We start from the raw sequence: 12,066 nt of genomic DNA on the forward strand, positions 1-12,066 counted from the left end.
GTAGTAGGGAAAAAGAAGAAAAAAAAAAAAAAAAAAAAAAAAAAAGGAACAAAAGAAGACAAGAGACAAAATCCATCCAAAAAAAAAGGAGAGAGGAAAAAAAAAAGAGAAAAACTTTTATATGGTGGAGGGGCCGGACCAGAAGGGCGGAACCCCTAATCACCCTCCAGGGTCTTCCCACCGATCTTCATTCTCCTCTCTGTTTTCTCCTGGCCTTATTTTCTATTATTTGATAGCTGCTGTAGCCAATCTGGAATTTCTATTGGCTCTATTTCCATAAATTTAAACAAGCCAGGTAGATCCTCATGTTGCTGTATAACATATGATTCAGCCCCTCGTTTAGCTGTAACAGATATTGGGTACCCCCATCTATAGCTTCCTCCAGCACCCTTTATTCTGTCCAGTAGCGGACGCAACATGGCCCTTCGTTGTAAAGTAGCTCTCGATAAGTCCGGGAGGATTTTTATTTGCGCCCCCTCGAATTCAACCCCCTCCGCTTCCCATGCTGCTCTACTGACCAGCTCTTTATGGGCATATCTATGGAAGCACCCAATTATATCTCTCGGTCTATCCAAATTCGTTGGGCGGGGACCCAAGGCTCTATGCAACCTTTCAAACTCAAACCCCTGAGGGAGCGGTGAACCCACCAGCTGAGTGCATATCCCATTTATTGTTAGTAATAAGTTCTCTTTTTCCACCGCTTCTGGGACCCCCCTAAACCTTAGATTCTTGCGCCTGCTACGATCCTCCATTTCTTCCAATCTAAGCTGCATACGGTCCACCTGAGATATTTTTGCCTTATACGTCTGCTCTATTATCGTAACTCGTGTATCCAAATTAGACAACAACAGATCATCTCTTTCCAACTTATCTGTTATCTGCTGGACTTCGTCCCGTACGGCCTCCAAATCTTTACGGTGGGATTCCTCCATGCGTTTGACCAGTGCCTCCATGTCAGCCTTTGTGGGGAGAGCTTGCAGCATAGCTTTTAACACACTTAACTCAGTCTCATGGTCACCTTGTGTAATCTGTAAAGGCTGTATCTGAGATTGCTCTTTTTCCCTCTGTTTATCCTTCTTATCCATCTGCAGTTTCAAACCTCCGCTCCCTCTGCTCTCCTCTCCTCCTATAGACAGCGTATGCTTCCCTGCAGACACACTTGTGGAGACTGAGATGGCCACAGCTGATTTCTCACCACACGTCACTCTGTCATGTGACCCGGTCTCGCGGTGCCTACTCGTAGCCGACCGCGTCAGGGGGAAATACCTCTGGATCTCCGGCTGGGATGGATGACTGTGTCTGCCCGGAGCTATTGGTCCCGAAAATCCACGTTCACCCCGCAATTGCGTCCTGCGCGGCTCCTCTCCAGGTGGGTTATTCAGCGTTTTTTCCCTCCTCATACCCTAAGGATTTTTTGCTGCAATCCGGGTGTTCTGACGTCCGGGCTTCCACTGTACTCCTTGTCACTATATCTCCTTCTGCCACGATGTAAGCAGGTTGAGAGCAGGTTGGGTCAAGATGGTAAATGGTGGGTTCAAACAGGGGATCTCAGGCGGGGAAGGTACGAGTGAGTCTTTTCACATTTTGCAATGGTCGGGCGGAGGAGCATGGTGCAGCGTGTGGAGAGTGTCTGTCTCTACTCCATCTCCTTCCGGTCACTCCCCCCGAACATTCTGCTAGCGTATACTTTGTAACCTGCCTCGACCAATCCTACATTAGATGCAGATTGGTGAACCTCTGTCCATCTTTACTTTTGAGACATTCTGACTTACGAAGATGCTCTTTCTATACCCAGTCATGTTCATGACCTGTTGCCAATTTACCCAATTAGGTGAAAAATGTTCTTCCAGCTATTTCTTGTTCATTCCGCTTATTTCTGCCAGCTTTTTGTTGCCCTGTCCCAACATATTTTGGGACATGTTGTTAACAATTACAAATGTAGCTCATTTTTGTTTTTAATGGTACACTTTCTTACTTTAAACATTTGATAGGTTTTATATTTGCTATTGTGAATAAAATATGGGATTCTGAGATTTGCAAATCATTGTATTCTATTTTCAAACAGTTTTCATACAGCAGCCAAACTTTTTTGGAATTGGGGTTGTAGATGATCAGAGCTCTCTCCACACCTTTAGGAGTGCAGAATGGATTGAGTTGCGTGTCCAGAGAAGGAGATGCTATAACTCTGGTGCTGACCAAGTTCTTGTGGCTGTGTCTCTTCCAGTGGTCATTATGTACATTTTATGTGCACAGAACGTCTCCAGGTTGCCATATTGCATTTTACAGAAATGTTTTTTTTTAATTGCTAATTATTGTTCCCAATGAAATTGGAGTTACCCTTTGAGGAGTGGGTGGAGTTATATGGTTAGGCTCTAGGAGCAGACCTAGCAAAAGTTTTGGCAGTGTCCAATCACCTACAGATAACAGCATATAACCCAAGGTCTAGGAATACCAGTCCTGTGTCCTGTACTGTACGATTAAGATATAAATATACATTGTGCAAAGTACAGTGAAAGGATAATGGAACATATAACATATGAGATTGTACATAATATAACTGAGTACTAACATTTATAGGTAAAGTTGATCGAGGGGAAATCCGATTGCCTCTCGGAGGATCAGGAAGGATTTTTGTCCCCTGCTGTAGCAAATTGGGTTGAACTAGATGGACTTTTTTCAACTTGACTAACTATGTAATTATGAGTCCATGGAGACATTTAAATAATTAATCAAAGCATGAAAAATAAATGTGGCAACAACTATAGAATTTGAGGTTTGTTTGGAACAACTGACTACTGACATTAAAATATATGCCAACCCAATTACTAAAAACATATGAGATCTTACCATAACTAATCTGGTGAATTCAGTAACAAGTTTTGCTTTCTGGAGGTTAACTTCTCTCATTTTGGCATTTGCTTGTTCTTCAATGTCTTCCAAATTATTATTTTCTTGCTCCAACTGTTTCAAGCTAAAAATCAATGCAGAAATAACTTGAATTAAAAAATAAAAAAAGGTATTTAAGATTCAGTCTTTCAGAGAAAAAAAAAAAACAGTAAAAGACTCTGCTGAAGTGAAAGGCTAAGTTTACCTTTGTAAAATATTACACACTGCACACATAATTAAAGGTGTAAAACATGGGTGTCCAACCTGCGCCCCTCCATCTGTTGTGGAACTATAGGACCCATGAGGCAGTGTCGGGCTGACAGTTGCAATCATGACTCCCAAAGGCAGAGGCATGATGGGATTTGTAGTTCCGCAAAAGCTGGCGGACCACATGATGGACACCCATGGTGTAAAAAGTAATACGTTCCAGCACCCTCTCACCCTGTGTCCCACCTTCTTCATGACAGCGGATGAGGCTGTTACAGCTGATGAGCACCCTCGTAGTCCACTAACACAGAAGTACTGTCAGAAAGCTGGAGGATATGTCTGCAGGATCCGGACATTGCACCCAGAATCTACCGATCACGGGTGCAATGCTTTGCAGGCTCTTTTTGCACTTTTTTTTCTGCAAAAGAATGGGTATTTCATATTTTTTCCTGAAAGGTGAGCTTATCCATTAAAAAAAAAGAAAAAAAAAAAGAAAAAGAAAAAAGGAAACTTAATACTGTAAAAAAGACATAGCATTCAATTCTATGTATACTGTATCTATCCTTGAGGCATAGACTTCAATAGAAATGTTTTACGAGCGTTTTGTTGCTCGTTTTATGCTAAAACAGCAGCTCTCCAGGTTCCTCTCCCTCAGACCCGCCCAGGATAAACCCCTTCTACTACCAGAAAGCCTCAGTTTCCTAGCAAGCAGTATTGAGAGCAATATAATTAACACAAAGGGGGGGGGGGGTACTTGTGTCTGTCTATCTATGAACTCCAAGAAAAGGATATTCCAAGTCTTTTTTGTTCACTGAAGGACAAAGCTCTATGCACACTAGATAAAAAAAATAAAAAATAAAAAAACACATTCCTAGCAGCAGCTTTTGATCGTTGATTTAGACCCCCCAAACATTTTTTATTTTTAAGCAGAGGCCCTAGAGAATAAAATGGTGGGTGTTGCAGATTTATAGGACATACGATATTTGCGCAGCGGTTTTTCAAACCCACATTTTTGGAAAAAATTATGAATTTTAGTGAACACAGACAAAATACCCAATATTTGGCAAAATGTAAAAGATGTTACTCCACGTAAAGAGATAAACACGTCACGCTTTAAGATTGGGCACGCCTGTGAAATGTTTAGTTACACAGAAGGTCTAGTGCAAGAATTCTTGCTCTCGTTCTGACGCGATACCTCACATGTGTAGCGTGATCTACATATGCAAGAGGGACCTATGTGTGACTTCACATTTGTGTGCACAGGGGGACGGGGTGCTTTAAAAAAAAATATTTTAATGTTATTTATTTTTTAAATGACACTGTTCCTTGCCATCACAAGGGTTGAACATGATGGATACCTTTTTACGAAGAGAGCTCTGGCCTCCAAAAGACCCCATATCTCTCCTCTGGCCTCCAAAGCATCTGATCAAACTGGGATCGGTTTAGCCAGATGTTTTTACAAGACGATAACGGCTTGTAAACAAACCGAACCCGAAGTGAAAAAATCATCCCTATTTCTGGTCTCCGACATGAGAGAAGGGGGGGGGGGGGGGAGAAACTTCTGTTCCTTCCATTCTTCTCGGTGTATGCAATCAAACCAGTCAAATCTGCCCCAGCGCTTCCTGGTGAGACGGGACAGCCTGGGAAAGGCAGCAGTGGGAGGGGGTGACCTCTTTTATTCGCTCATAAAAGTAATTAAGCGGCTGTAAACCCGCTCAGGTCACTTTTACATTGCGCAGAATTAACAGTTGAAGTAAACTGCACCAAGATCATGGTTGTAGCTGAATCCATGATCCTGGTATAACCACCTCAATACAAGACTGTACAGTGTATTGAGGTGGTTAAAGGTGTACCTGTGAAGATCATGTGAAAAGTAAGACTTCTAGCTTTAATCATTGCAGTAATCACCGGTTCAGCAATGCCCCTGTCGCTCACAACTCAAGCTTCAACAGCCATGCATTAAAAGCCAGCAACTGTGAAGCCGATTGGTAAATTGAAACAGAAGATTTGGACAATCTGAAAGAGCCCATGAAGCATCCATCAGAAGTCTCATCAGGTCACACCTGCCTGGGTCAATCCAGTGCAATGAGCATCACTGGATTTCCCAGCAGATAAGAAAGAAATTTCAAGGGGAGGTATATAGATCAATGTGTACTGATCCCACAGAGCATCCACTGCTTCTGCTACAGGATTCCTGTACCTGGAGACAAAGCCGTCCAGTTTACTTTTAAACCTGGGAGGTCAGGAGGTCCACATCCAGCAATTCACACCTGTGACAATGGCTCCAGGAACATCTTCAGGTGTAGGTACTACACCCCTGGATTCAGACACTGCCAGCCGAGGAAGTCTGACTGCCAAGACAAATGTCAAATCCTCTCGTGGAAAACAATATAACTGGACAGTATGTAACTTACTAACCAAAGAATTAAGACTCTGTATCCTTCAATGGATGAGAACAAAATACATAACAACTCACAAATACCCATTATAAAGTACAAAAAATATTGATTGATTACAGATCCATGAGTAGGCAATATATTTAATTTAAATATGTTAGAGCAATGTACTAATTAACCAACTGCTTTCCCACATTCATTCCAACATAGCAGCACATTTGACTTGTGGAAAACAATACAGCCCTGGAGGAAGCTAAAATTTAGATAACCTGTAGCAACTTAAAAAAAACACAGTGTACATAGACATTTTGCAACAAATGAAAATGTTTGTTAACTTACCTATCATATTTGGTACTAATTCTCTGTTCTAGCTGTCGCTTTTTGGTTTTCATATCCAGTATTTCTTTTTTCCGTGACCTTAGTTGATTATCTCGTTTCTCTAGCAACTTCTGGCTCTCAGTTAATTCACGCATCTGGTTGTCTAACACTGAGCATCTTTCCTCAATCTCCTAAAATTACAAACACAAGTTGAAAATAAATAAATAAATGGTGAAATTCTAATAGCAACATCACACACACATCATATAAACAAACATGTGCTTAGTAGGGTTTTATTATGTTTATTTATAAAGCAGCAAATAGTCTTTCATCGAAACCTGCTTACAAAAGCCTGTAGAGATCAGAGCAACAGTGACACCTGCAGGTAATACATGAATACACATCCACTGAGAAAGACATGATCTTCTACCCATACTACAGTAGTGTATTGGGGTCTCTAGCATTTTTGTTCCACTATGCCATCCCATCACTCATCTTTCCATTCATGGCTGTGACCTTCCACATAATTGTAATACTCTCCCCATGGTTGCAGGAAAGGAAATCATATTATCTATGGCCCACCTAAAAGTTTTCTTACCCCTTACACAGTTTGTTAGTATTGTTTTCACAGGACTGTTCTTAGTGCAGTGCTATGTTGCTTGCTCTGTATAAATGTTTAGCATAGTAAACAATAAAGACATTTTGGAGGCTCATTTGGATAATCAATATAAAAGGATAACTCCACTTTCATGGAAAAAATACAGCAAATAAAAAGTATAATATATCATACACAATTGATACACAAACCATATTGTAAACCCTTTATTTTTTTTCACCGTCATGCATCCTATACTACCATTTAGAAAGCAGTCCTGCACAAGACATGATCTAATTTGTTCAGAGCAGAAACAGGTAGGAATCTAAAAACAAAGTTTGTTAAAAATCTTTGTAATGTACATTGATCTCTCAGAGCGGATTGTTTTTTCTCAACAAAAATGGAGTTGCTCTCTAATGCCGTTATTTTAAAGGTGCAACAATTCAATTGCAAAAGAACGTAATTCTGGAGAGACTGCCACTTTACACTACTTCTCTGGTCATTACCTTATATTGTTCAAGAACCTGTCTCCTCTCCTCCGGATCCACCGTGACTGTGAGAAATCTGGCTTCCTTCAAAGGATTGTTACTTGAGATCACTTTGTTACTATATGCAGATACCTTTGTGAAATACCTTTCTTCTGCGGTGTACAACTGCCGGAGTTTGGTCTCTTTTATTACCTAAAAATTGAGAAGAAAAATGTAATTACTAAAAGAGAAGCATTACAAAACCACTAACAAATACATGATATCATTTTCAAAAACTGGTTTATGTGAAAGAGGATTTAGGTTTGTGGACAATGCTAAAATTATAAAAGTTTAAATTTACTAAAACATAAGGCAATACAATGAAGGTAGATTAAAGGTGGATGATTTTCCATCACACAGCTATCTTCCTCTACATACCCATCTTCAGCCCAACCTAGTCTGGTCACGTGATCCAGCTCCACTGTGTCAGTCAGTGGTGGCTGCAAGGAAGACGAGAGCGCGCTTGATGATGGCTGGAAATTCTAGTAGCGGTGACATCACCCATAGGCTTCCATGTCCCATCTATCTGTTGCGTTTCCTCTTCTGTAGCCAGTAGTGCATTTAGGTTTTGTGCTGCCCTAGGCCTGACTAAACTTGTGCACCCCTAATTTAAAATCCCCCCCCCCTTCCTGTCAAGGCCACACCCCTTGCTGTTGAAATTTTCCAGGGGGGACACTAGTTCTGGGGGACTGGGGGGGGATTAACAGATTCCCTTAATTTGCATAGATTTCCTCTCGCTTCTTGTTTGGCTATGGGACAGGAAGTGAATGAAAATCTCTGCAATGGGACATGGATGGTAAAAAAAACTGACAGGGGCTATAACCCTCCCTTACTCTATCCAAAAGAAAAAAGTGTTGCCTATAGTTCTACTTTAAGCACAAATTTCAGATTATTTTATGGTATGGGGATTAAGAAGATATAACCATGTCGATGGTGCAGCAGAAAACATATAGCACAGGGATTAAGGTTTGTGGTCTAGGATGATAGGACAGTCAAAATTAGAAGCGTCACAACCCCCCCCCCCCCCCCCCCAGCTGTGAAATGCAGTCTGCCCGCATACCGGAAGCAGTAATGACTAAGCACGCGTGAAGTGTGCGAAACGCGTCTACCCAGCATTCTAATTCCTGTAGTTTTTGGGATGTCCAAATAAAAAGGATTTTGATCTACAGTGTTGTGCGCCTATTTCTTCTAATTTCATTGTGTGCGGAAGTGAGCACCTACTGGATCATTAGGCTTGCTGGTCTCAGCTGGAGCGGCGGGTGTGTCTTTTTCCAATACCGGAAGCAGTTAGGCCGCTTTATGGGGGAGCTAGACTAATTTGCCTCCCAGCCCAGTCTGTCCCATAAGACTAGCACTACACTAACAGTGTAGCTCAAGCCGGCGGGGACTCTTTCCGTGCTGCACCCCTGCAAAGTGCTGCCCTAGGCCTGAGCCTTGGCAGCCTAGGCCAGGATACAGTGTTGCCTGTAGCTCTTGCTTACTTACACAGGGGAGGCGGATCACATGAGCAAACTGGAGCAGGCTGAAAATAGGCAAGTATATACATATTTCTTACACAGGTTAGTCAGTATGGGGGAGGGGACAGTTTTAAGACTAGTTAGGTTTAGCCCTGTATCTTACTTTAAGCAGGACAACTTGTGAACATAGAGTACCATCTTCCCGACAGAACCAATACTTACCAGCATTCCCTGCCAAACCTCCTTCAACTGACAACACGGCTCTCAACTGGATCCACACCTCAGCCTGCATGTGTCCCTGATGCACAGTCCATTGAAATCCAGAGAAATATGCCAAACCTGGCATGCCAGCTGGTTATGACTTGCATTATGAAGTGCCAAGCATGGATGTTGATGGATTATATTGATGTCAATGAAAAAAACACATCAGGCAAAAAAGCACCACTTATTTACAGAAAGATGTCGGCAATGGCCATCTCCATGTTATTTTCAGTAATAGTTTCCTTTAGGCATTTTTTGCCATTCAATATGTCCTAGATATATATGGTGACCATTAATAAAATTGTTGGGACTTTATATGAGAGACAGCGACTGCTACAGAGCTTGGATGTCTCCATTTCTGAATCATATAGAAAAAAAAGGAAATTGGTGACCAAAAAACTGCATCACTTCTCTGATGTATATTTTATTACAGTAAGTTACATTTCCCAACAGGTTTGATAAATGGAAAAAACAAACAAGTTTGAACTATGGAGGACTCACCTTGTGACTTAAAGAATCTGCTACTGACAGCTTGGTGCTAGATACCACAGTTCTAGTGGAGTCCATGCCTTGGTGGGTGACCATAATGGTATGGCTGATTCGTGTATATCTGGCTATTGAGTGTTACCTGATACAACAGGATGGATTTGGGTTTTGTATTGCCTAGGGTCATAGGTTTATTTGAATGAAAAAAAACATATAAAGCTGTATACATTTAGTGGGGGTGAGGAGTTACTCTGGTACTATGGCCTCATATAATGCACAATTGCCCAGCAAAGATCACAATTACTTCAAGTACAAGCACAGCTCTGCCTGTGTGACAGTGAAGCAGCCTGAAACATCTGAGATATGTGGGATTCTCCAAAGTTTGGGGAGCAGATTGTAAATCATTTTTTCTGACTTGACTTTGACAGGACTACAAGAAATGGAAAATTAGGATGGAAAATTGATACCTGGGACAACGTCAGTTCCAGTTTACTCGCCAGCCAAAGGCGCCAGTTTAAAAAAAATCTAAAATCTGCTAATGAAAAATAAATACAAATTTATTATATATTTATTTTTATATATGTTTCGGGATTTTGAATAATTTTCAAGCAAAAAATACAGATTTTAACTTGTAAGCAACAAATGTCTGAGATAGGCCTGGTTTTCAAGTGGTTAAGCCATTTCATATATGCACTTTAAAAATTGCAAGCACCTTTAATGTAGTTTCTCCCCACTTACTTTTTCTATCAAATGTCGAGTCTTTTCTGTTCCCACAGGAACTTCATGCACATGATACTGGGAGACCAAGTAACTCATCACTGGCGGAGGAGCATCAAACAGTTCTCTCAAGTAAGAGAAAAAGCCATATTGTCTGTAGGAAGAGTTAAAGCAGAAAATAAATACGTCTTTTAAAAAAATATATATATATACAGCATCAAGAATATAGTTTGGGAAAATATTTAAACATCAGTGAGTAATGAAGGATTTACTGTTAAGTTAGTCATAGGTGGATCGAATTTCTATCAATGTATGGGCAGGCTGATTGTACTGAAGTTGATCCATCGATCGACTTCAGTACAACCAGGGTGTCCGTTTTTTTATTTTATTATTATTACGATGATCATTGATCATCCCAAAAGGTGCCCTTTTTTGGTATACATTTTTGCATATGCACTTTTCTTTAAGTTTGATGCAGTGTTTTTCTTTGTGCCAGTTTTTTACATCAATATGTATAGCGACTTATTCTTTACTTTATAATTCTATGATCATTGTACTCTGATGGCTGGGAAACTTCCCACTGATAGTATAAAGTAGGAATGCCAGTTTACGATATCTGGTACAAAACCCTCCCTACACAACACTCATGCAACAAAGTTGAAGTGCCTAATAATTAAATTTTGGTTTTGAAAAAGTGCACCGTTATATATTTTTTTCTTTTTACAAAACTAGGCCTGGCTAGGCATCATTACTTCAGTTAAAGGTTAATGTTTAAAAAAAAAAAAAAGAAAAAAGAAGGAAGGGTTTAAGCTCCCTTGTTATAACCGATTTCACACATGCTTTTTAGAGGGAAAGAAAAATTGCAGCTCACTCTAACTCCGCGATTGGTTTCATTGGCTGTCGATCTGCAGATTGCTCTGGAGGCGAACATACAGCGTTTACCCTTAATCTCTTATTGTCACGGACCTAAAAAAAAATAAGAATAAAAGTCAAGAGTAATAGGCAATACAGACACTATCCCATATATAAATGTACATCAAATAGTATTAGTAGATCTTAATCCCTTCCTGCTGGCTGTACACATACATATGTGGCCTCACTGAAGTGGGTCTTCTTCCATGAGATCGCATATGTGTACCAGTGCTTCCAGCACATAGACTGTGCTTTAACACTCCTAGGTCCAGGGGAGAAAGATATAAAAACAAACAAATGTGTGTAATATACTGTATTTATTGGCGTATAACACTGACTTTTTTACACTGAAAATAGAGGGTAAACTGTGCCTGTGTGTTATACGCAGGGGGCTGTGGAAATATTTTTTCCTGAAACTTCCCTCTTAAAGTTAGGGTGCGTGTTATACCCCTGTGCACGTTATACGCCGATAAATACAATAATATAACATTTAGGTGGGTTAAAAAAAAAAATTAAAAAAAAAAGGGCACTACAATGGGTACAAATAAATAACACACACATAACATATGTGATATCGATGCGATCGTCAGGAGCAAGAGAATTTATTTTGGTTTGTTTTTTGGTGTTAAGTTATGGTAGTAGCAAGACAGCTACAGCTAAATGAAAGCAAAACTCTCAGTAAACAGTTTTCAAGTAACATAGTCGTGTTATATAATAATAGGTAGGTGGTCCTAAATTTACAGGTATTGTCATAACCGAACCACACAAGCAGAATAAGCCAAGTTAATGCATAAGAGTTCATTTGTCCTAGTGGGTCCTCTATGGGATTATATATATAAGAAACTTACTGCGGTATTAAACTCAAAATCAAAAATGTAATGTATTGCAGCTTTCCAATAATTTAATGTGATTGCTGCATTAATTGCGTTTTCCTAGGCTTTCTTCCCTCCGTTTTCACTTGGTAATCCTGTATCAGAGTGTCCCCACTCTGGATGAATGAGCACAGGGGACACATTTGGACAGCATCACCAACAGTCTGGGGTTTAAATACAGGTTAAAATACATTTTAAAAAGCTGATCAATGCACGCACCCATCAGTGTTAAATGGTTTGTTTCATCTCTGTAACTGATACATTCTGCTGGAGAGCTTGTGCTTTGAAAGACAACAGACTTACTGGCTGGATCTCTAGATTAAAATAGAAAAAAGAAAGCCTAAAAAAAAAGAAAAATAACTGCAGTGTCACCAAGCCGGGAAGTGAGGGGAAGGATTCACGTATGGTACAAAAAAACCTTACAGAGGCCTC

General features: G+C 40.3%; 1 protein-coding gene across 1 annotated transcript in view; it reads right to left on the reverse strand.

Annotated features, from left to right (window-relative positions):
* The window catches only part of SMC5 (structural maintenance of chromosomes 5), a 139,077-nt gene that overhangs the window by 65,291 nt on the left and 61,720 nt on the right, over nt 1-12,066 (reverse strand). Inside the window, exons 12-16 of the mRNA XM_040356728.1 lie at nt 10,722-10,816; nt 9,872-10,004; nt 6,909-7,082; nt 5,829-5,998; nt 2,848-2,971 (exon numbers count right to left, since the gene is read on the reverse strand). Coding sequence (XP_040212662.1) covers nt 2,848-2,971; nt 5,829-5,998; nt 6,909-7,082; nt 9,872-10,004; nt 10,722-10,816 — 696 coding nt within the window. The remainder of the gene's footprint in view (nt 1-2,847; nt 2,972-5,828; nt 5,999-6,908; nt 7,083-9,871; nt 10,005-10,721; nt 10,817-12,066) is intronic.

The sequence above is a fragment of the Rana temporaria genome, chromosome 1 (genome assembly GCF_905171775.1).
Source record: "Rana temporaria chromosome 1, aRanTem1.1, whole genome shotgun sequence".
Lineage (NCBI taxonomy): Eukaryota > Metazoa > Chordata > Amphibia > Anura > Ranidae > Rana > Rana temporaria.